The 23121-nt window shown below is 62.8% G+C and overlaps 2 protein-coding genes and 1 long non-coding RNA gene across 13 annotated transcripts in view; 2 read left to right on the forward strand and 1 right to left on the reverse strand.

The window, feature by feature from the left end:
- Positions 1-1450: 1450 nt before the first annotated feature.
- On the reverse strand, positions 1451-10316 carry MYMK (myomaker, myoblast fusion factor). 2 transcript variants are annotated; one of them, XM_074362607.1, is made up of 6 exons: positions 10182-10316; positions 6517-6631; positions 5561-5709; positions 2856-2972; positions 2067-2141; positions 1451-1808 (listed from the first exon to the last, which is right to left on the reverse strand). In XM_074362607.1, the coding sequence occupies exons 1-6, from the start codon at positions 10314-10316 to the stop codon at positions 1650-1652; spliced, it is 750 nt and encodes a 249-aa protein (XP_074218708.1). In that variant the 3' UTR covers positions 1451-1649. The 2 variants fall into 2 exon arrangements, with proteins under 2 accessions (XP_074218708.1, XP_074218709.1); XM_074362608.1 differs by having other exon boundaries at positions 1672-2141.
- Positions 9018-11044, forward strand: LOC141577514 (uncharacterized). Its single transcript, XR_012506624.1, has 3 exons — positions 9018-9139; positions 10109-10740; positions 10909-11044. It is a non-coding gene; the product is annotated as an uncharacterized LOC141577514 (long non-coding RNA).
- A 6602-nt stretch (positions 11045-17646) lies between these two features.
- The window catches only part of ADAMTSL2 (ADAMTS like 2), a 35635-nt gene continuing 30160 nt past the window's right edge, over positions 17647-23121 (forward strand). For 2 of the 10 annotated variants that reach the window (XM_074362600.1, XM_074362604.1), the window contains exons 1-4: positions 17647-18748; positions 20467-20557; positions 21101-21243; positions 22066-22141. In XM_074362600.1, the coding sequence (XP_074218701.1) occupies positions 20468-20557; positions 21101-21243; positions 22066-22141 (309 nt within the window). In that variant the 5' untranslated portion in view covers positions 17647-18748; position 20467. Of the gene's footprint in view, positions 18749-19191; positions 19433-20466; positions 20558-21027; positions 21244-22065; positions 22142-23121 lie in introns of those variants that run through there. The other 8 variants (XM_074362599.1, XM_074362596.1, XM_074362605.1 and 5 more) reach the window with 8 other exon arrangements.

The raw sequence follows: 23121 nt of genomic DNA on the forward strand, positions 1-23121 counted from the left end.
GGTGCAGTCGGGCCTGGAGCCCGAGAGGCAGACGGGGCTGAGGGCTGGAGCGCGCCTCCTAATTGTCCATGACTTACAGACTTGGCTGGGCTCCCAGACAGCCTCATAAATCAGCGCGGCCACAGTGAGCAGCCTGTTAGCGCAGCCCCTACGCGCTTGGCAGGCCCCTTGCCTCCTGCCTGCTTGGGAGCACCCCGCGGCCTCCAATTTTCCATGTGCTGCTGCAGAGCTGGGAGCTGGGGTGTGCTCGTGGGGGAGGGAGGGGGATGGGAGGGAGGTGCTGGGGTGGAGGGGGATGGTTGGGGGAGGGAGGCGACCGGTGGAGGCCAGCCACCTTGCAGATGTCATGTTCTACCCCTGCGTGGCCCCCGGAGCCTGCCCCTTGCCTTACTGCCTGGTGCTCCTCTGGGGAGACGGAAGGCAGGACCAGAGGGGAGACCCTGGTTCCAGGACGCCTGTCTCTTCATGTGTCCCTGTGCCCGTGTGGGTACGTGTGTGTGCTTGCGTCCCTCAACTTAGACCTGCCCTCCCTCCTCCGGGGCCCAGATCCAGCTGGTGGAGGGGCCCCTCCGTGTCCCATGCCATCTGCTCTCCCAGGGGGACACCTCTGGGTGGAGGGCCCCGAAGATGTGGGGCCTTGGCTTCTGCCCCACTCCGAGGGCCTGGCAATGACCCTCAGTGCGGGTGTCAAGGACCTAGTGGCTGCTCTGTTTTAACCGGCTATGGGGACAGGAAAGGGCTGAGCCAGGGCAAGATGGCAAGTGTCCAGGCCCCCAAGACGTGGGACCACTGGGCAGCCAAGGAAGCTGATAGATGGGGGCCTGGCCAAGGGGTCCGCCTTGTCCCCAGTCCTAGGTGCTTGCACCACCTCTCTCCCGGCCCCCGAGGCATGGATGAGGTGAGTTTAGGACAAATAACGCGCTGCCCGACTGGGTGGGTGCAGCTGGGGGTAACTGCACCGTCTGGAAACACAAACAGGCCCCAGACAGGTGTCGGTAACTTCCTGCCTGACAGATGTGCCCGGGTCATTCAGGAGGCTGGGGAGGCTCAGGTCTGTGAGGTGATGTCTGGGAGGCCCGCCCCCGCCCCCTCACCCCCAGGGCCAGTGCAGACAGGCTCTGAGTGGGAGCAGGCAGACCGCCGCCACACAGCAGCAAGCCCAGCCCCGCGAGGCCAGCCCGGGGGCCTGGCGGCCACTACTCCAGGTCCCTGCACCCAGGCCCACCTTCCCACGCTGGGCAGCTGCGGGAAGGGTGGGAGCTCAAAGGCCCTGAGTGCACTCCCACTGCGGGCATGGGTCAGCTGCAGAGCACGGTGGCTGGCCTGGTGTGGGGACCGGGGGACAGCAGCTGGGCCCAGCTCCACACTCCCCAGCTCTGGGCCTTGAACGCGTCATTTACCCTGACTTGTTTGAAGAATTAGATGAAATGACGAATGTGAGAGTTTGGGCAAGCAGTGAATGGAAATGGTTTGATTCAGGGACCCGGCTGGATGGACAGCCAAGGGGCAGGCAGGCCTGGGCCGGGGACGGAGCAGCCCTGCTGGCCCTGGCCCGCTCAGAGCCTGAGGGCAGAGGTCAGGAGAGGTGATACCAGTTTCCAAGAGGAAAGAGATGGTGTGGGAGCATGGGGACCACGGGGCAGGCGGAGCTACAGCCGGGCTACAGCCGCGGGGAAGGGGAGTGGGGAGGACAGACGCTGGCTGCAGGCTTCTGCAGGAGTGGGGAGGACAGACGCTGGCTGCAGGCTTCTTCTCTTCGGTCCTGACCTTGGCCCACGAGAGAAAGTTCTTTTCTTTCCAGCGGGCACCTAGCACCCAGGAGAAACTTAATAAGTGTGTTTTCAAGAAGCACCCAGCAAGGTGCTTCCCAAATCCCTGGCACCTCTCAGGCTCTGAGAAGAGGTGTTTCCCGGGGTCAGGAAGGATGGAGAACTCTTGCTAGGCCTGGGCCGGGGCAGGGCTGGGGCCTGGAGCTGGGGGGTGGCGCACAGTCAGATGCAAGCACCGCAGAGGGTGGAGCAGTCCAGCCTGGCGGGGGCCCCTGCGCTCCCAGCCTTCTTGTTGACCTTGGGCAGCAGCAGGACGAAGGACATGGCCAGGGCGCAGTGGTAGAAGCTGTGGACGTAAGTGTACTCCCAATCCTGCAGGAGCAGAGAGGACCGGTCTGCCGCCTCCGCCCCTCCCCGAAGCCCATCTCTCCAACTGCCCCCGCCCCGCCCTCAGCCCTTCGGCCCCGTCTCCAACGCAGACCTGGCGTGATGGGGCACCTGCCACGCACCACAGGCTCCTCGCGACCCCCTCACTTGTCCTCGAAAGCCTGCCAAGTGCCCTGCTCCAAGAAGCCTTCCTTCACCATCCAGCCCATGGGCGTCTGCCCCCCACCAAACCCCTAGAGCACCAAAAGTCAGCGCCAAGTCCCTGGGCCTTTGACGGCAAGGCTGGGGCTCCTCCCTCCCCATCCCTCTTCTCTCCCCCCACCCCCTCCCTTCCTCCATCCCTCTCTCCTTTTCTCCTTCCCTCTCTCCCCCATTCTTCCCCCACTAACATTTCTCCTCCCTCTCCCCCCACCTCCAGGTGTGGCTCCCCCAGCAGGCCCCTTCTGGGCTGTGCCCCTCATCTCACGTGCAAGCTCTGCGTCCCCCAGCCCTGCACAGGCAGCGATGCTGGGCGGGGAGAGGGGGGGCCCTGGGGACGGACCACACCCTGACTGGAGGGGCACGGCCGGGGAGGGGAGGTGTCAGCGGGAGCGTGCGGCCCGGCCCGGTCAGTCCCTGGCCCGGTCAGCCCCCGGCCCGGCAAGCCGTGCTGACGGGCCCTGTGGACGGACGGGCCGCCCCCGCCCCCCGCCAGGGTACCTGGAAGAAGAAGCGAAGCAGCAGGGCCAGCGCCCCGAAGCAGAGGCCCGGGCCGACCTGCTGGGCGTACACGCTCTTGTCGGGGTACAGGCGCCTCTTCTCCTTCATCTGCTGCAGCTGCGGGGAGGGGGCCAGAGGGGCGCTCTCAGGACACAGCCTCGGGACGGCCACCCTGGGCCGGCTCGGGCGTCGGGCCTGGGCACCCACGCCCGGGCAGCCTCAGGTGGGAGGTGGGGCTCAGGGAGACTGCCTGCCGTGTCCGGCCGCGGGGCCGCGGGGGCCGCGGAAGCCGGCGCCTGGCTGGGCGGGCCGGAAAGCCCTTGGGCCATCTGGCCCCACAACGACCTCCTGCCCCATCTGCCTCTTGGGGTGAAACAAGGCCGTCCTTGCACGTGTCCAGCCAGAGGGCCCCGAGGGGCCCAGACCCGTGGTTATCTACAGCACAGGGGTGCTGGAGGTGTGGGACCAGCCCGGCGTGGCCACGGGGGCCGCGGGGTGGTCCCTGTCAGAGTGGATGGACCCAGCATAGCACTCACTAGACGCACCGCACCCGCACATGGAACCTGCCATTCCCCAGGGGCTAAGCTTAGAGTAAGGCTCAAGGAAGTATTTAAAAATGGGTTCACATACTCTAAAAAGACGAAGTAAATGTGGGTCCATATCCCCCAGACCCGGACCTTTGGGGCCAACGTGTTTCAGAAGGCAGAATGCTTTGGGTTTCAGCAAAAGGTGAACGCCCACACGCACTGTGGATGGTGGACGCCCCTGGCGGGCAGGGCTGCTCCCGCCGATGGCACCCTCCCACCCGCCCACCCAGCGGATCACACAGAGACCCCGAGTAGCTTTGCTCTGGGTCAGGGCCGCCTTGCCAGCGAGCGAATTCTGAATCAGCACCTGCAGGGGCACAGGCGGGGTGTGGGCCCAGCCAGAGAGCGCGGCTCCGGGTGCAGGCGGCTGAGGCCCGGAAGCCCTCCCGCAGCCAATCCCGCGCCTTCGCCTTGGGACGCAGAGCACCTGCCCGAGGCGGCCCCCTCCACCCGGCCTTCTCTGCTCTTCCTCTCCCTGAGAGTGGCTGTTCCCGGCCGGGGCTCAAGAAGGACGAGCCTCCAGGAGAGAAGTCTGCCCTCCTTCCAGGAAACAAGTGCCCTTGAAAACCCCAAATAAACTCCACACTAAATGGTCTAGAAAACACCGTTTGAGCCCCAGATGAAGGGAGCCTGGCAGCCCTCTCGGCTCCTGCGGCGCTGTGTGGGGACACTGGTGAGTGCCTGCTATTCCGGCTAACTGGAAGCCAGCCGGGATTCAGACCCCGGCCAAGCCCTGCAGGAGGAGCCGCCCCCCAGGGCAGAGCAAGGAGCCTTTGTCCCACTTCCCGCCAGGGAGCCAGCGAATTATCAGCCTGGAGAGCTCTCCGTGTTTACATGTTCCGGAATGTTAACGAACGTGGCCCTTCCCCGGCCCGACAAGTCAGACCCCAGCACACTTCCTCTCCCCTCACGGGGGCCCCGAGCGGCCTCCGGGGTCAGCCCAGGGCCGGCCGCGCGTCCCCAGGATGCAGGGACAGAGAGGCCCCTTCCCTACTGCTGTGGAGCGGGGGCCTGGCCTTGCGCTTGTCCTGCCGCGACCTCGTGACTTCGCTGAGCTGCTGGCCTCCCTGAGCCTTGCTGATCTTGGGCGAGGTGTGTGTGTGTGTGTGTGTGTATTCATGTTTATTTATTTATTTATAATTTTTTTAAATGGAAATACTGGGGGTTGAACCCAAGACCTCATGCCTGCTATGCTCTCTGCCCTGAGTCTCGCTGCCTTTACTAACCAAACGGCAAAAGAAATCCCCCCCGTTCCCTGTGTATAGAGAGGAGTGGGATGTGCCTGGCAAGCTCACCACCAGGCCTTTGTTTTCCCTCCCAAGGCTGTGCGATGGGTTGGTGGACACCTCTGCTCCCTGAGAACTGCCCTCTTGCATTCCAGGTCTATGGTCCCCACAAGGCTCAGTTCCGTCCCTGCTCTGGGGCCCCAGGAAAGGCCCCCGGGCCCACCCTGCAGTAGCATCTGCCTTTCACTTGGGCTAGTTTGAGTGGGTTTTGGTCCTTCCCCCCAGGAGGGCCTGGGGACCAGCTGTGAAGGGCCTTTGGGGAGCAGGCCCCTGGGCGCCCAGCGCAGTGTTGGAACTCCAGCTCAGGAGCTGCCTCCATGCTGCTGTTGACCTCACACTACATCCTCCCTCCACATTTGAACCAATTTCAAGGCTCATCCCCTCCAGGAAGTCTCCCTGGATTAACCCAGGCCACTTCCAATTGATGCTGCATCTCTAAACCAATCATTTTGCTTGATGACAGGAATAATAAAACCAGCTCCTGTTTGTTGAGCACGTTAGGAGCCAGGTTCTGTGCCAGCCCCTAAGCTGCATCATTTCAATTCATCTTTGAACCGACCCCATGAGGCAGGTGCTGGACAGTAACGCCCACTCTACAGATATGGAAACTGAGGCAGAGAGGTTAAGTAACTTGGGTCAGGCCCAGAGCGAGTGAGCACAGACCTAACACGAACCAGCTCTGTGTGGCCGGGGCAGCCAGCGATCACTTTCTGTGTGTGAGCCGAGCCCCCGCGTCCAGCCTGCCAACGTGAGGAGGAGGCAGACGGAGACCCCAGGGGGAAGGGGCGCCGTCTAGGGGGCGCGCCGACCGGGAGGCTCGCGCGGCACGCACCCACTTGGCCGCGATGATGAGGACAGCCGCGCCGATGGGGCCCGAGTACACCCCGTAGCCCCAGCGGTCGTGGTAGGTCCGCACGGCGATGGTCAGGACGCCCAGCATCACGAAGGTTGACCGCTTGGGCTCGTCAAAGTCGGCCAGCGCTGCCGGGGAGAGAACGGGGTGAAGCGAGGGGCCTCCCTTGCCCTCTTGGCCGCTGCTTCCCGGGGAGCCCTCCCTTAGGAGCCGGGGGTGGCGTCCCCTCAGCCAGGGAGAACCCAGGGCCCAGCCTGGTCCCTTGGAGGTCGAGATGCAGCCGGATTTAAGGCACAAGCAGGCCGCTGCCCTAACACACAGATCAGCGTGTGGGTGATCAGAGCGAATCGATCCCAGGGGACCAGTGGGACCAAAAACACACGGACCATGGCCAAGCTGCGAGAAGGACCTGGGTCCTTCACGGAGCCTGCGCCAGGAGCAGGGCCCCCGTGTGGCGGGGACCGTGTGTCCTGACAGCACGAATCCATTGAGTGAAGGAAGCTGCCGAACAACGTGCCTGTGACCCATCCTATCTTCACAAAACCCGAGCTGAGAACTGTGTGCATGCCTGTGTGCGTGAGCCCCGAGAACAGCCCGGGGGGCAGACCCTGAACGGCGAGCAGTGGCTCCCCAGGGGGAGGGGAGACGGGCAGGGGACTTCCCTGTTTTCCTCTCTATGCCTCTGCTCAATCTGTCAAAATAAACCTTTACTAAATGCACAGTTTTAGAAGGTTATGATAGGTGAGAATCAAGGCACGTAAGTACTGCAGGTAGTCGTTCAGAGATTAAGCACCGCTCTGAACCCCAGGTAAGGAAAGGGGTTCTCAGAGGAGAGGGGCGGGGGCGGGCAGTCAGTGGGGCTCGGCTGAGTGGGTGGTGGGCGGCGGGGAAGCGGATTCCATGTGCAGGGCTGGGCTCCCGGGGCGGCTACTCACCCATCAGCGAGACCCACATGCTCAGGGCCGTCCCGTAGACGCTGAAGTACTCCAGGACGTCGAGGCGCAGGAAGCAGAGAATGGACAGGCCGGGCCCGTTGCAGGCATGGTAGAGCTGCCAGGAAACACAGACGGTCGATCGGCGGTGGGGGTTGGGGGGTCAGAGCACTGGAGCCCGGGGCCAGGCCTGGGCCCCGAGCCACAGCCCTGTGAGCCAGGCCGCTCTCTGGCTGCAGGACCTCAGGCGAGTCACTGAATGCCTCCGTGCCTCTGTTTCCCCATCTGAAAAAGGGTGCACTGTGGACCCCCTCCCCCCGTAGGGTCCTGTGGTTGAAGCCTGCTGAGCTGGGAGCCCTACAACACCCTTCCTTAACACCCGGGTTTACAGAGGTCACAGCCTTTCCCCGTGGGTGCCAGTCTGCTCTGCGGGGGCCCGTAGGTCCTTGCTTCTCTCCCATGAGTTACCCCCTGATGACCGGACGTCTGACGCCCTGGGGGGCTTGTAAAGGCTCGGGTGCTGAGCAGGCCCTGCGAGGCGCTCCCCCAGTGGGTCTGGGCTGGGGGCGGAGACCTGCTTTTTTCAGAGGCTCTTGCACTGATGCCGATGCCGCCGGAGTGACGCGGAGTTTCTTCTCCTGCACACACTGCTTTGAGAACCACCGGCCTGCAGCTCTCAGTTTCTTTTTCTCTAAACTGAGGGAAGATGGCGGAGACCTCTGTGCAGGTGTCAAAGGTGGCGGCGTTCTCATTTTGCCCCTCTCCCCACCCCCGGCTCCTGCGGTTCTCTCCTTGATACCTAGTGTAATAACGAATTTTAAAGCAAATGCCTGTATTTTCAAGGCAGCCAGCTTATTTCTTACAGAAGACGACTCTTCCCTTTCGCTTACACGTTTCATCATTGTAAGTAATATTTAATTGCATGATGTAATTATTTTGACAAGTTCAAGGGCATAAGCAAGTGCGGGGACCAGCACAGTCGGCTCTTGGTTAGCCCAGCTTGGCAGGATGGGGAGGTGTGCAGCCGAGCAGCCGACATTTGGAGATGCCAGGGACATTATGGGCGGTGGGGACCGGGAGCCCTGGGTCACCTGGTGAGTCGAGCAAGTTGGGGTCGATTTAGAGCTTCTACTGGTTACAGCTTTACATGAGCTAAAGCTAAAGAGCACCTAGGAGGCATTAATAGAGGCATAGTGTCTAGAATAGGGGAGGAGATGCTGCTGCTCCTCTCTGGTCAGACCCACCTAGAGAACTATGTCGAGCTTTGGATGCTACACCCTTTGAAGGGGCACACTGGCAAAGAAGAGCTTAGAAGAGAGGAACCAGGTAGTGGTGGATATGACTAGCTCAGGAAAGAGAAGCTTCAGGTGGGGTTTGATCAAGGTGCTCAAATCTCTGGGCTAGAGGAGGGAAGAGGACCCTTGCTCCCCATGGCTCTGGCAGGCAGAGCCAGGCCCTATGAGGCACACGGATTTTCTTCTGCCCTCCTGCTCCTTTCAGAATTACATCGCCCCCTGAGCCCCACAGTCTAGTGTCTCTGTCCCCGTGCCTCTCCTGTGTAGCACAGGTCATGATGTGTGATTACAGATTTAATCGCCGCAGGATTCTGGACACTTTCTGGGCCCTGTCCCCCATCTGGCTCATCCCTGCCGTGACCACAGCTCCTAGCGTGGAGCTGTTTCACAGTCTGTGTAAGTTAAGTGTTTGCCTGTGTAGGCAGGGTCAAGGAGGCAGGGTTTGGAGCGGTTTGAGGGAGAGCTGGCCCAGGAAGGACCTCTCCCGCCAGGCCCTCAGTTCCCCTCTGCTGAACAGGTGGGGTAGGTTCAGATTCAGGGAGCAGCACGGGCTTCTGTGCCAGCAAGGCCTTCCTCCCTCTTCTGATCATCGCAGGGGGCAGAGCGGGCGGTGCTGGCGGGGGTGGCGTGGGGCTGGGGGCCCGGCAGGAGACAGCGCAGCCTCTGGCAGCTGAGCCAGCAGGCCCTGGCCGTGTGAGCGCAGACCAGCAGCTGACTGCCCTGGGGGTGGGGAGTCCTGTCAGAGGAGGGCGAGAGCACACGCTCCGCAGTGGGGGCCAGGGGACTCCATGGGACAAAGCACACAGCACGGGGTCCAGCACGGCAACAACAACTGTCGCAGGATGGTCCTGGTGGGACACAGAAGCCCCATGTGGGAGGCCGAGCCGGCCACAGTGTCGCTGGGGCTCTGGAGGAAGGGGCAGAGTGTGTCTTTGAGGCCTGAGGACATTTGTCACAGGAGGCAGCTGCCCCTGCCGCTCTGGCTGGGCGGGGCAGGGCTGGGTGGGCCTCTGAGGCCAGCCACCCAGGCAGCTGTGGGGCCAGCTCAGCCCCGGCAGGGAGTGGTGGCCTGGCGGTCACTGTGGTTTCCTGGGCTGGGTCTACCACGGGCTTGGAGGACAGGACCCCGGTCCCTCTCCTCGGCCCTAAGGCCCTTGTACCTGCAGAGAATCCCCTGTCCGTTCTAGCCCTGGTTTCTCACCTGCCAAGCAGACCCCCTGGACCTCACCCGCACAGGGGTCCTGGGAGGAGCAGATCTAAGCCTTGAATGAGCTGGGAAGTCCTGCTGCTGGGGAGGGGCTGCCTGCGGTGAGGAGGGCCCGTGGCCTTTCGTAAGTCTGGCGCTGCCCCATGGAGCCCGGGAATGCTCGCCTACCCCACACATGCTTCTCCAGGGAGCTGGGCTTAAATGAAGGCTAGGCCTTAGAGGGGCCCCTCTGGGAGTGCAGCGACGAGGGTGGGTGGGAGGAGACTCAGGGGAACAGAGACAGGGAGGTAGGAAGGCACTAAGACACTGAGAGATAATGGATGGTTGGATGGTTGATCCGACAGGTGGCTAATGATTAATCAGATGTATAAGTGATGGATTAGACAGATAGTACATAGGTAGGTAGACAGACAGACAGAGAGAAGCTCGAAGGATGGATAGAGCAAGAGAGACACCTGGAGGGTGAGGGGACGAGAGCTAGAGAGGGAGAGACCAAGACACTTAGAAAGAGAGTGAATTCCATGGGGATATAGCTCCAGAAATCAAGAGAAAACCCGACCCAGACTGAGAAAAAGAAAAAACAGACACAGAACCAGGAAGAGAAACACAGAGGGAAAGAGACCTACAGGGAGATGGGGGTGGGGACAGACAGGGGAGCCGAGAGACAGGCTCGCAGACATATAAATAGAAAGGGAAAGGAGGGTCCGGAGAGAGATGTGGGCCCCCAGAAGGAGCGAAGCCGACGTGAGCAGGCCCTCCTGAACAGGGGCCAGCGCCGCCGGAGTCCTGGAAGCAGAGTCACCTTGCAGGCCCCTCCGCCCCGCTAGGCCCGGCCCAGAAGGCGGGGGGAGGGGAAGCTGGGGCCAGGAGCAGGCTGGGGTGGTCGGCCAGCGGCAAGGAAAGGGGAAACTTGGAGGGGCTTGTCCCGGACTGACGGTCCCTGGCCCATTGTGGGCTTGGTCTCACTCACACCAGTCCCAGCACAGGTGGGGAAACAGGTCCGGGGAGGCAAAGGGGGTCCCCCAACCCTCCCTCCTGGTCCCTGGGCTCTTTTTTTCACCTCCCAATCACTTTTCTTCGTCACCAAATACAGCAAAGTGATGGAAAGACGGTCCCGTCCTCCGTCTCCGCCGCGGGTGGTCCTCTCCCCAGGTTCCCGGACTTACCGCCACAAAAAACATGGTGAAGAGGTAGACCATGGCCTCCATGTGGAACCGCCTTTTGGCAGCGACACTGACAGCGGGGAGGAGGGCCAGGCTGCTCAGGGTGGGCAGGAGCAGTTTGGCCACGAGCGTCCCCATGGGCTGGGGAGGAAGGGACAGGCTGGGGAGGAACGGTGGGTGCAGGCCTCCCGGGTCCCCAGAGCTGGGAACAGAAAGGGAGAAGGCCTGCTCCTTCCAGTGGGGGCTCCGATGGCAGCTGTGGTTCAAATGCCCTGGAGGGAGGCAGGGATATGGGAACACATGTCGAGCAGCACGTGGAGCGGGCCCAACAGCTGATGCCCCACGTGACCGGCACTTGTCTCTGGTTTTTTTTTTGGACTGGCTGGAGTTGTTGCTTCAAGGAAACCATAGTTCTTTTCTAGGAGGCAGCAACTTAGGGCAACGGTCACTGTCCCCAGTTCAGCTACTACCCACCCTGGCCCTCCCCCCAGGGCGCCTGGGAGCCCAGAAGAGAAGAGGGTGGATTTTGCTGCTTGAGTCACATGTCCACAGGGGCCAAGAGGTGAGAGAACCCAAAGATCAGCTGATTCTAACCACTCAAAGGACCTTGTAGATAAGTTTCACAATTTACCGGCTCACAATGTGCTTCGCGCTCGCCCACCCCTGCCCCAGGCAGGTCTCCTTGGTGACTGAACGAGTGAAACTAACGTTCTTTCCTACTTGGTTGTAGAGTTTCAAAGCTGAAGTGCGCAGACCAGGACCACCTCTACTGGTGCTCCCGACGCGAGGCTGATGCGACTCTGCTCAGCGTTCCTTGGCCTTCGGGAAGTAGCATTCCTTGTTGAGGAGGTCTTGGGGGACCGGCCGGCGGGGCGCCCTGTCATCCCCCGCGGAGGGATGATGGGAGGGTGTGAGCCACCCAGGCCGACTCTCTTGCTTTCTTTATTTGTTGCCAGCAAAAGAACGGCCTTTATTCTGTTTTATTTTTCATCATGATATAATGACATTACATGCAACAACATGCACAGGTTTGAAATGTGCCATTTGACAAGTCTGGCAAGCGTGCACAACTGTGCGGCCACCGCGGCGTCCCCTCGGCTCCTTCGTCACACGTCCCCCGGCCGCGGCAGCCGCACACCCAACTGCCCGTATGGAGGGACTCGTGCAGCGCGCATCCTTCCGGGCCGGCTTCTTTTCCTTCCCTGGGATGTCCCTGAGATTCGCCCACGTGTGTCGAGTGGCTTATTCCTCTGGCCGCTGTGTGGGCGGAGGTCCACTGCACGGCTCTGCTGGATCCCGTTCTCCTGGGAATCGGAATCTGGAGTATGGGGAGCTCCCTCACACCTTTCCAGAACTCTCCTTTCTGCCAGAAGTTGGCTGGAGCCCATTTCTGCTGTCTGCCGTGGAAGGTCCTACTCGATACATCTGGTCATTCTTTTGCTCAAGCGCCTTCCAAGGCACCCACAGCCCTCAGTGTGAAGTCCAAGCTCTCGAGGAGACCCCTGGGCCAACCGTGCTGGCCTTTTCCCCCAGAGCACACCCCGGTCTCCACCCTACACTCAGACCCCATCCTTCCTCCCGGCCTCCCTGCCTCCCTGCCTCCCTGCCTCCCCTGCAAGAACACACTTCCTCCTCCTCTGATGTGGGTGGGGAAGGCTCCCCGCCGGGCTCGGCGAGCAGAGGTGCTCCTGTGCTGGGCCCAACGCGCCACTCCCCCCAGCCCATTATCCACCCCTCTGCGCCGCGCTCTTGGTGTGGGGCTGCCTGGATGGTGTGCCCACCACTCAGTGGGCCTGCTCTCCGCCCAAGCCGGGAGCCCGAGCCTGGCACGTGGCAGGTGTTCGACAGACACTGGCTGAATGAATGACTTTGTTAAAAGAATGAATGAAAGTCCAGGGAGGTGGGGCCGCTGCACATTTCAGTCTGGCACTTAGGAGCCCTGTTCCCTCTCCAAATGGAAAAACCAGATCCTGCAGTGTGTGCGGCTCTGGGTAAGAGGCCGGCGACCCCCTGCAAGCTAGTCATGGGCGTCCTGGTCGTCCCTGCCCACCCCTCTGCCCCAGCCCCGGCCCCAACCCCAGACCCCAGACCCAGCTTCCAAGAGGAGTAGAAATCGCGTGGTGAGGAAGTGGATTAGAGGTCAGGTGTTTGGAGAGAGCTCTCTGGAGCCATAAACCCCACTCAGAAGCAGGGAAACATTCCACACTTGGTTTTGTGCATGAGTGTGTGGGGGTGTTTTTTTGCAGCTGTGAACTCCAGGGCCAAGGCTGCAAGCTTGGGGAAGGGAAAAAGAGAAGGGGGGAGGTGGTGGGGGAGGCAGGGGCGGAGGCGCACATGTGTTGTAGCGATTAAGGAGGAAGGGGGCTGAGGAGGGGCTGCCCCAAAGCTGGGAGACAGGTGGCCAGGCCGGGGGCAGCCCGAGGAGCCCCTGCAGAAGGGCTGGAACTCCAGCAGCCCTCTGAGGAGGGGGGCAGAGTGCAGGACGGAGGTGGGGGTGAGGCCTGCGTGTGGCTCCTATCCGAGACCTGGCCGCCTGGAGACAGACCAGCTGGCTAGGGGGAAGGCGTCCAGCTCTGAACAGGACTGAAATGACCCTCGGTTCTCGCTAGAGCCCGGGAAGGGATTGGCCTGGTGAGCTGGGAGAGGGGGAGGCAAAGGAGAAGGAACAGGCCCATTGCTTTGGGGCTGTTGCTGCCCCTGGAGGCGTGGGGAAGGCAGGCGCAGGATCGGGCTGGGCTGGGAGCGGACTCGACCTGGGCAGGCTCCGAGCCAGCCGAGACGTGCGCTGGCATTCCCCGTCCTTCCCGCCTCCCGTGGCCTCCGCCTGCCAGCCAGCCCCCGGTCCTCCCCACCCCCACCCCACCCCTCACCTGCTGGTGCTGGGCCAAACCAGACCCCACAGGCAGCACACCCTCCTTCTGCCAGGATGCCCTCATGTGCTTGCCTCTGTGGTCACGTCGTGGCTCTTGGCCCCCCCGACCCCGCTGGGGTGTGTCCTCTCCATTCCAACCCCCACCCCACCGTGTGTGTCTTGAAAACCATGCACACACACAGATGTGCACTCAGGCCAGCTTGTGCCAAGCACTGTTCCTGCTTCGTCCTTTTGGGCTCTGTCAGCAGCTGGAGGTGGGGGGTAGCTGTCTCTCTCTCCCCGTTTTACAGAGGAGGAGACTGAGGCCCAGAAAGCAGTGGAGACCGGCTCCTGGCATGTGCTTCTAGCAAGGCACCCATGCTGGTCAGCCTCTCAGACCACCCTGACCGCCCCTTCCAGCCCGGGCCCCCAGGCAGCATCCCTCCTCTCCCCAGCAGGTGGCGCTGGTCCCAATGGGACCCGGCAGGGGCCAGTCCTGGGTGGGGTGGGGGGGGCCCCTGGTGGGGCAGCCACAGCCTGGGGAGCAGGGAGTGGGAGCCGGCCCGCCACCCTCCCCTTCCCTCGCCCCCCTCGACCGTGGGGCAGGCCGGTTTTATAGAGGTGCTGAAATGCCTGGAATGCCACACTGCTCCCGCCTCCCGGACAGCTGTCTGTCTGCTCCGCCCGGCCCAGGATAGCAGGGCCGGCTGCTGCATTTGCATCCTCCAAATTCTGAACACGCGGCCCACAGCTCCAGGTCACCCCGGAGCACATCAGCCCTTGCAGGCTGGCTCTCTGTCTAGGGATCCTCTGAGGTGGCCCTGCAGCTGGTGGGAGGGGCTCTGGGAACTGACACTCCTGACGCCTTCCTTGGGGTCCCCAGGCTGGAGCGCCATCTGGGGCCTTGGCAGTGGGGGTTGTGACAGCAGTTGTGTCGTCTTCAGCTAACGGCTGACACTTAGCCACTCGAGTTACCTTGGCTCCCAAATACCTGCCAGGTGAGCCGGGCGAGAGCTCCGCCTCCCCTGAGCTCTGGGGCCTTGGTGTGCCCTTTGCCCCCGTGAGCCTCAGTTCCTTCATCTGCCAAATGGGGCACCCTGCCTCTGTCTCATAAGGTCACTGTGAGCACAGTTGAGTGTGCGGAGCTCGGAGAGGCACTGGTTTAGGAAGTGCTGGGTGTCTGCTAAGCAGCAAGGAACAAACACGGGGCACTTCAGGCGAATGCTTCTCTGAAAGGCGGCCTCGCTGTCCACTCACGGAGAAATGGCTGCCCGAGGGACCCAGGGCTGGGAGCGGCCACAATTGACTGAACTGCCTCTGCGAGGAGGGGAGACGGGGCGGAGGTCCTGGCCACCTGGCCTTCCTTAGGGACAGGCCCTGCGGCAGCGGAAAGGCTGCTGGGAAGGCACCGATCTCTGCTGTCCCTGCAGGACCTGACTCCTGTCCAGCCGGGCTCGGCCTGAGGCCTGGGCAGGCTGTGAAGTGCATCCAGGGGCCCACACGGACGCGGCTTCTGCCAGCGCCGCTGCCCCTCGCCCAGCGGCCGTCTGTCCCTGGCTCCCCAGCAGGAAGCTCACTTCCCAGCCACGCCAGGGCTTCTCATGGCCCCATCCTTGCTCCAGATTTGGGGACAAAGGAGCTTCTTTCTTGTGGATTTTGAGAGTGAGGAGGCCTAAACACCCCGAGGCCCCCCATTTGAACTCCAAGCCTCGGCCTTGTAGGACATGCAGAGCTGGGGAAGGCGGGGCCCTCTGTTTTGAGGTCCAGCCTCCGGCACACTGACCCCCAGCAGTCTGTGGGGGAGGTTCTTACCGAGCAGCCAGTCCAGGCCCAGAGCTGGTGTCTGCGCTGGGCTGGGCGGGGAGCGCACGAGGAGAGATTGGCTGCTGGACCTCTCCCGGAACCGGCTCTCCTCCAGTCCTGGCCAGCCCCCTCCGAACTGGCCACGTGGTCCTTTGGTGGCTCAGTCCCTGTTAGGGGCAAGAGGTCTGCTGTCAGAAGGTGCCCGGATGCCCGCAGCTCTGGGTGGGCAGTGAGACATCGGGGCTGGTACAGGGTAGAGGTGTTTCGTGCTGGCTGGCCTCTGGGTGCCGGGGTGAGGACCCCCCTCACATGGGCTCTGGCCAGTCCCCGCCCTTCTGAGCTCCGTTCTGGACCCATGGCTGCACAGGAAGGGCCCATCTCCCAGCATGACTGTCCAGCCACTGGGACCCCCAAGCCGGTCAACCCCGGCCCACTGCCCCCCCTCCTGCCTCGGTCTGTCCTGTCCCCAGGCTGGCTTCTCCCCTTTGTTTCCTATGCCTCTCCCCGCCCGCCCGCAGAAATGTGCCCGTTTTGCTGCTTCTTAGCTCCTCCTCAGACATCCGGAAAGCTCTGGTGGAAAGACAGTCTCCTTCTGAAGAAACAAGTGTCGGCAGCGTCCCCAGCCAGGGTCACACGGAGTGGAGGGGACATCTCACCCTCACCCCAGAGGACAAGGAGCCGCCAGACAAATCCACCCTCTCGTGTGTCGAGCGTCTTCTACGTGCTGGGCTGTGGCAGGCGCCGAGGGTACAGTGTGAACCAGGAGCAGCCCCATTCTGTGGGGTCCCAGACGCAGTCCGGGGGAGATCCTGCCCAGTGCGAGAAGCCAAAGCAATGCGTTGACCGCCTGGTGGGCTTCCTGGAGGAGGTGGCTTCTGAAGGTCATCTGGAGGACCAAGCGTCCAGATGGGTGGGAAGGAAGCGCTCCAGAGAACGGGGAGCAGGAACCCAGACGGGGGCCCTGAGCCGTTTCTTTCACTGACTCTCCAGGCCCCCGGGGCATCTTTGGGGCTGGGGGCAGCAGTTCCGAGGGCTGCTGGGTGACCCGTGGGGCTCAGTGCGAAGTGGGGAGCCCCTTGCTCATGAGGCGGGACGAAGCTGTCTCCCCTCAGGGCCTCTCCTGAACAGTGGGGTGTTCTTATTTGCTGTTAACACTGTGCTCCTTCAGGCAGGGGGAGGTCACGCAGTGACCTGGGGGCAGAGGGCAGTCCTGACAGGTGCAGGGGGTGGGAGGTGCTCCGGCGGGAGCGCCAAGCCCCCAGGCAGCCTCCACCGCCCCATCTGACATCACTCCTAGAACACAGATTCTAAGCAAACACGATTAAACCTTCAAGACGGCGACGGCCGAGCATGAACCCCGAGCACGGCCTCTTCTGAGCAGGCCTGGGCTGCTGCTCTGGTTACTCACTGTGCAGCCGGCTGGGGGCTCCTCAGACACTCTGGGTACTGCCTTCCAGGCCTGGCCGTGACCCTGTGAGTGTGGCCCGAGGGCGCCTAAGTCCCCGCCAGGAGGCCCACCCCGAGCAGCTCACCAGAGCTGACAGCGGCCCCACGCTCGGCCCACGACGAGGCCTTCAGAGGCACTTCCTGCCTGTGCTGGACTCTTCACGGCCACCCCGCCTGCCCCTGCCGGATTCCGGGGGTCTTCAGGGGCCCCAGAGGCCTCCCCTGACCCTTGATGTCTCCCTCCAAAACCTCCAGGCCACCAATGGACCCAGTGTTGGTCACAGCTCCCTGTGGGTCTGGAGTTTGGGGCCCCACTGGTGTCCCTCCGGGTCGGGGAGCCCCAGCTGGCTCCTGACAGTAGCAGGTAGGTTGGGTGGACGTGTGGCAGACCCAGGTCAGACACCTGCTGGAGGTGTCAGGGCCAGGGGTGGCCTTCAAGACACTGTCCTGCTGAACTGAGAGCAGGAGCTGGGATGTTTGTGTCGGCCGGCTGCAGGGTCCCTCCCAAGGGAAACCGTTAGTCACCCTGGCGCTGGCTGGATGTGGAGCCAGCGATGCCGGGAGAGCTCAGGACTGTGCCAAGGGATGCAGAGCCCTGACACTCGGCTGGTGGCAGAGGTCCCAGAGTGAGAGCGATTAGTAGTGTGTCTGTGAGGGGGTCGGTGAGTGTGTGTGTGTGTGTGTGTGCGCGCGCCTGTGTTTGTATGTGTGCACGTGCGTGTGTGTGCGCGCACACGCGCATGCACCAGTGCTGCGTGACAGGCTCCACCGTGTCTGTGCTTCAGCACACCGACCCCAGGGGGCAGCACGGACCTGGGTTCGAGTCTTGGTTCCGCTAAGCATCCCAGGGGCCCCAGGAGGAAAATGAGACGGATAAGACCTGCCCCCCGGAGGGTTCTGGGGTGGGCGAACATGCTGTAAGAGGCCTCCAGATTGAGAAGATGTGATCCGTGAGGGCGCCGGGGTCCCTGATGTGCCGCTTACCAGGTGGGTGACCTTGGGCATCACTCAGCCGTCTCAGAGCCTCAGTTCCTCTGTCTGTAAAATGGGGATGGCAAAGATGCTGAGCTCACAGCTCCTGGCACAGAGGAGGAACTCGGTGCAGGGCAGCGGGCGTGGTTGGTTTTAGTGTCGCTGCTGGTTGCTCTCCTCCCCGACCACTCCTGTCCGTGGCAGAATTTTCCCAGGGGTGGAACAATTCGCAGCTGCCCAAGGAGCTCACCACAGTTCCTTCCGGCAGGGAGGGTGCAGGGAGGGGGAGGGCTTTCCAGGAGCCACTGTGAGCCTTCGACCTCCAGGGCGCAGAGGCAGGGGGATGGACAAAATGGCTCAGTCTGGCCCCCTTCCATCCTCACCATTTGGAGGTATCTCTGCGTCCCAGGAGGGTGGGTTCCGGGGAGCCCGGAGTGTGGGGGCGGTGCCTTCCCTAGCTCCCGGTGCAGCTCGCAAAGTTGGGGGTCGGCTTGGGTTCCCGGGGGCTGGAGTTTGTGCTGTTTGCTCCGTGCTCCGCTCCGGGCTCTGACTCAGCAGGAACACAGGCCCGGAGCCCTGCGCCGGCCTGCCAGGGGCTGCCCGGCTGGCCCCGGCCCGGCCAGGCTGCTGTGCGCTGCCAGGCTGGTGCTGAGCAGCGGCAGGGCTCCGCGCGCCTCCTCCCGCGGGCTCTGGCCGTCCTGGCTGTCTGGTCAGCGGGCCGTGTGTGCTGTTCTCCCTTCCGTGGAGCCCTCGGCTGAGCCCTTGCTGAGTCTGCCTCAGTCCGTCCGCCTGCTTGGGCTTCTGCTTCTCAGGAGAAGCTTTCCAAGGCTGGCTGGCTGACCTCGGAGCATGATCTCCCTTCTGGACCTCAGTCTTCCTATCTGTAAAACGGAGCTATCAGAGTGGATGCCTCATTCACCCCACACTCCAATCTGGGGAGTGTCAGAGACTCGGCTGTCCCCCAGAAGCAGAAATCCAGCGTACCAAGCCTGGGGCTCGGCTTGGCCATCACTGAACTCCCCTGTGACCGTGGGCCAGAGGCCACTTCGTCTGGACACCCTGACGCGCAGTCCTGAGTTCTGGACCCGGGAAGGCGGCCTCCCCGCTCGCTGCCGCGGCAGCAGTCAGCAGGCAGCTGGGCTGGCCTGGCCGGGCTCCAGAGGCGCGGAGCGGGTTAAAGTGTGCGCCAGGCCGGCCGCGGCGGGCGGGGGGAGCAGCCTGGTGGGAAGTGTGAGTTCCTCCCTGTCTGCCTGACAGCTATAAAGGCCGCCGCGCCGCAGAGCCGCCACTGGGCTGCGCGCCTCCCTGGGAACCCCCTCTTGTGGGTGCTCTTTGAAGTGGAGGAGGGAGGCGGCGAGGGGGAGGAGGAGGAAGGGAGAGAGCAGAGCCCACAGCTCCCTGCACGCGGAGCCTCCCCTGCACCGCGCACCTGGCGCCGCCTGCCCGCAGCGGCTCGGCCCCTTTCTCCGTGAGGACAACCTGCTGACCCCCGGGCCAGGTAGGCCACCTCGCCCCGTCTGGCTCCCACTGCAGCCCTCCCAGGGCAGCCCTGAGTGCATGCAGAGCATCCCCCAGCCCCCTAGGGGAGCTGTTATGTAACAGGAGCTGGGCTTGTGGGGAGGGGTCCAGACCCCCAGAGCACCGTGAGGGTGGCCCCTCAGCTCCCAACCTAGGGTGCCTGAAGCCCTTGTTTGCAGGGCAAGCCTCTCCCGCTGGCTGGTGGCTGTTTTTGGACCCCAGGGAGGGATGGATCCCGCGTGAGCCGGGCCTGGCCTGAAGCCAGCGGTGTCTGGGAGCCTTAATGAAAACCAAGTGTGCGGCCGGCTCAGCACCTGTCTTCAGCCTGCAGGCAGGAGCCCGGGCACCAATTAGCCAACAGGACCGCCGAGGGGGCTCTGTGCTTGCAGGGGGCTGGTGGGGGTGCAGATGGAGGCCTGCGGGGGAGGGGTGGCAGCAGGGCGGGGAGGCGGCGGGCAGGTGGCTGGGGTGCTGGAGAGCTCGGGGCCTGCAGCCCCGAACTCCAGGCTGCACTGCTGCCTTGCCTTGGGCAGAGACATTCTTGGGGCACAAGGGTGTCACTGGCGTAGCTCCTGAAAATGTGCAGGTGCTTGAGCTGTGAGGAAATGAGGGCTTGACGGAGGAGAGAGAGGAACACACATGGAGCTGGTTTCAGGGCTGGCAGGTGCGGGGGAAGGAGGGATTTCCATACCTTCTTTCCTTAGAATTAGCCGGATGCAGGGGACTAGTCCCCAAGTTTGCTATGGGTTCTGGGGCTTAGTCAGCCACCTTGCTGTGTGGCTTTGGGCAAGTTGGTTTCCCTCTCTGGTTCCAGGCTATAGGGGGATGAACTGGTGGTTTCTGAAACCCCTTCTTCAACCTGCTGGCAAGTGACACTTAGGACCTGAGACAAACCCTGGACAGAGGCCACTGCAGGCCCTGTTCCTCCCTTCTTGGGGGTAGAAAGAGGGGGCTGAGGGCCCAGGAGGCTGGAATCTCCTCTTGATTTGACCCCTGGCAGGGAAGTCAAGTAGTGCTTTGGGCTGGGGGTGCTGAATTCTTAGGAAGAAGACAGCTCCGTGGCCCTGGGCCGCCTGCACTCCACATTCCCGGACACCATCTGTGCGTCTTCTCTGTGGGTGGTGGGGGCCCAGTCCCCTCAGGGGCAGGGGGAGGCTGTGGCCAGGGAGGGGAAGGGCCTGGCAGAGCCCATGGCATCCATGGACCCCCGGCCTCAGGTCCAGGTAGCCGGTGGGGAGGGTCATTCTCCCACGTGGCCAGCAAGTGCTGAGTAGATAAAAATCTCAAGGTGCTCTTGCTTGGGCCAGGTCTCCTGGCCAAAATAATGGACCAGTCAGTCCTCAGCTCCTTGGTCCAGTGGATGCAGCCTTGGCCTACAGGTTTCTCCCCAGGCATTCTCCAGGGAGCTCAGGTATTCAGAGGCAAAGCATGGCCCAGGTCCCCAGATGCCCTCAGGTCAGGTGGCACAGGCTTAGCACACATATCACCACCCTATTGTCTCAAGCCTGTGGCAGGCATCCCTAATCACTCATTGAACTCTTCCAACAAGGCCCACCACGCAGTCACTACCAACCGATCCCAGATAACCTCAGGCCTCAGCACTGGTTGAGCCCTGATGGCTTTTCCCCACAGCGGACCCTGGCCAGCTGGAAGAGGAGCTGGGCCTGGCCCGGCAGTGACAGTGGCCTTTCTTCCTAGGATGGATGGCAGATGGTGGCCTTCACGCTGGGCATGGTCCCTGCTGGCTGTGGCACTTGTGGCTGGGGGTGCATCGTCCACTGGGGCCACGGTGAGTGGGGAGTGTGGTCCCTCACCCAGAAGGGCTGACGATGGAGGGCTGCTTCACGGGTGTGGGGCACACGTCCGGGGGTCCTGGAGCACCTTCCCAGAGCACCCCCAGCTCCTAGGAGCATGTGTTACAGCCAGGCCAACCAGCCCCTGAGCGGGGGGCTCTGGTCCCACCAGAGTCCTTGCCAATTTGGCAGGACCAGAGCTGCACAGCCTGAGGGCTTTCTTCCTGAGCGAAGGCCTGGTGAGCAGACAGGGTGGGTTGTGTCCTGCAGAACCCAGGCCAGGCCCCAGGCTGCTGGGGGAAAGAGAGGATGGTTAGGTCCGGCCTCAGGACCCCGCCATGTTCCCAGGGTCTTCCTGATCCCAAGATGGGGCCTACAACTCCCCGGGAGGGCCTTCTAAGGCCACCCCGAGATCTGAGCCCAGGCTTTGAGCAACCCACCCAGGGGACTGTGTCCTCCTGTCCAGGGCCCAAGGACGGCAGGCCCGTCCGGCCAGGTGCTTCCGCCTCCTTCTAACCGTCGTGGGGCCTCTCACCCAGGACAACAGCCCAACGTCTAACAGCCTGGAGGCGGGCACTGATGCCACCGCCTACTGGTGGGGAGAGTGGACGAAGTGGACAGCATGTTCCCGCAGCTGCGGGGCCGGGGTGACGTCCCAGGAGCGGCACTGTCTGCAGCAGAGGTGCGGGGCTGGCGTGAGAGTGGGGCCACCTGGACAGGAGAGGGAGTCCTGGGAGGTAGACAGCCAGGACTTCCACCCAGGGCAGCGGCTGATGGGTGAGGGTCTCAGGCAGGGAGGGGTCTCCAGTTCAAGGCAGCACAGGCCAGGTGGACGGGTCAGTCTTTTCATCGGCCTCCATGGGGAGAGGCTCCTGTGGGTCCCAGGCAAGTGCACCCCAGGACCCCTCCTGCTCCAGGACGCTGGGGAACGCGGGCACCATTTCTAGGGCTCCACCCTGGCCTTCTCTGCTGAAGGCTTGAATTGAAAACACAGGGAAAGCATATAGTACCGGGGTTACCATCAGACAGACCTGGGTTCGAAGCTGGCCTTTGCCACTTCCTAGCTGTGTGACCTTGGGCAAGTCACTTAACGTCTCTGAGCATCAATTTCCTAATCTGTGGAATGGAGATCGAGCTAGATAGATCCCACCTGACATTTCTGAGGATCCAAGGGAGAGTGTGTGTGCTCTTTAGCCCAGGGCCGGGCACATGGTAACTGTTGTCATATTATTACTAATTCTATGCGCTAAGACCTGTGCTGGGGGCATAATGGGGATCAGAGCTCCCCGGGGAAGGGGCTAAGATACACCCTCAAGTTACCTGTGACATGAGAAGGGCTCTGGTGGAGTGCGGCGGGGGGGACTGAGTGGGGAGGAAGGAGGCCTCAGTGAGAGGAACTGGGGAGGGGTGGGAGGTGCCCAGAAGCCATCCCAGAGCAGGAGCAGGGTCGGGGCTGCAGCTGGCCACTCCTGGCCCTAGCTCAGAACCCTTGTCCTCCCACCAGGAGGACGTCTGTCACGGGCGCCGGGAACCGGACCTGCACGGGCACATCCAAGAGGTACCAGCTGTGCAGAGTGCAGGTGAGGCCCCACCCTGCCCTGTGCCTTCTTAGGCAGGTCTCCGGGCATCTTCTTGGTGGCCCTGGGTCCTCCGGACACTCCATCCTGGGCCTGCACCTTACATCTTGAAGAGAAGAGTGGTGAGGGCCCCTGGGCTCAGAAACCCTCTCCCTGCGTCAAATCAAATCTGCGGTGCTCACTGCAGGCTGTGGGCACCGGTGCCTGCTTCTGCTGGCGGAGCTCAAACGCCCCCTCAAGGTTTGGGGTCTTGGGCAGTGGCCTCCTGTACTCATGGTTTGCCCTGCACCAGGTGCTCACTGGGAGACTAAAGTTACAGGATATCCCATGCCAGCTGCAGCCCCCAGGGGGCCGCCCCTGCACTCAGCGCCCTCAGCACTCAAGTCCTCTCTGTTAATGGCGTGCTGCACCGGGGTGCCCGGGGCCGGGCAGGAGGCACCGACTCTGGCTTGGCCTCTGGGCACCTCTCAACGGGGCCAAAGCCAGCCTGAACCTGACCTCTGGGCGGGGGACAGAGAATGTGTATGCCTGTGTCCCGATGTCTGCATGTCTGTCTGTCTGCACAGGCGGGGGAGTTAGGGGCTAAAGGGAGGTGAGCGGCCTCACGGGTCAGCTGCCCTCCTGGAGGTAAGCTCTGGAGGGAGACCCGCCCAGTTTGGCTTCCGGCCCCCGATGGCCAGCTGGGCCCCTGCATGGGCCCCTCCCCTCTGCCCCGTGGACTCCTCTTCTGTGAAGCCTATTCAGTTAATGCACGTGTCGCAGGCACTGTGGCTACAGCTGCGGACTTGCAGTCGGGCCTCTGCCCAAGGATGCAGGCGAGTGGGCAGGCAGTGTGAGCACAGCCGAGGCTGATGTCTCCGCCCCTCCGCGTGCAGCTGGGGAGAAGGCCAGCGTGGTGGGGAGATGAAAGGGCCCGGCCCAGAGCACGAGGAGGGCCAGCACATGTGGGCGTTGGAGGGGTGGTCCCCTCTCCTTCCCTCCTG

This window comes from Camelus bactrianus, chromosome 4 (assembly GCF_048773025.1).
Source record: "Camelus bactrianus isolate YW-2024 breed Bactrian camel chromosome 4, ASM4877302v1, whole genome shotgun sequence".
NCBI classification, from domain to species: Eukaryota; Metazoa; Chordata; class Mammalia; order Artiodactyla; family Camelidae; genus Camelus; species Camelus bactrianus.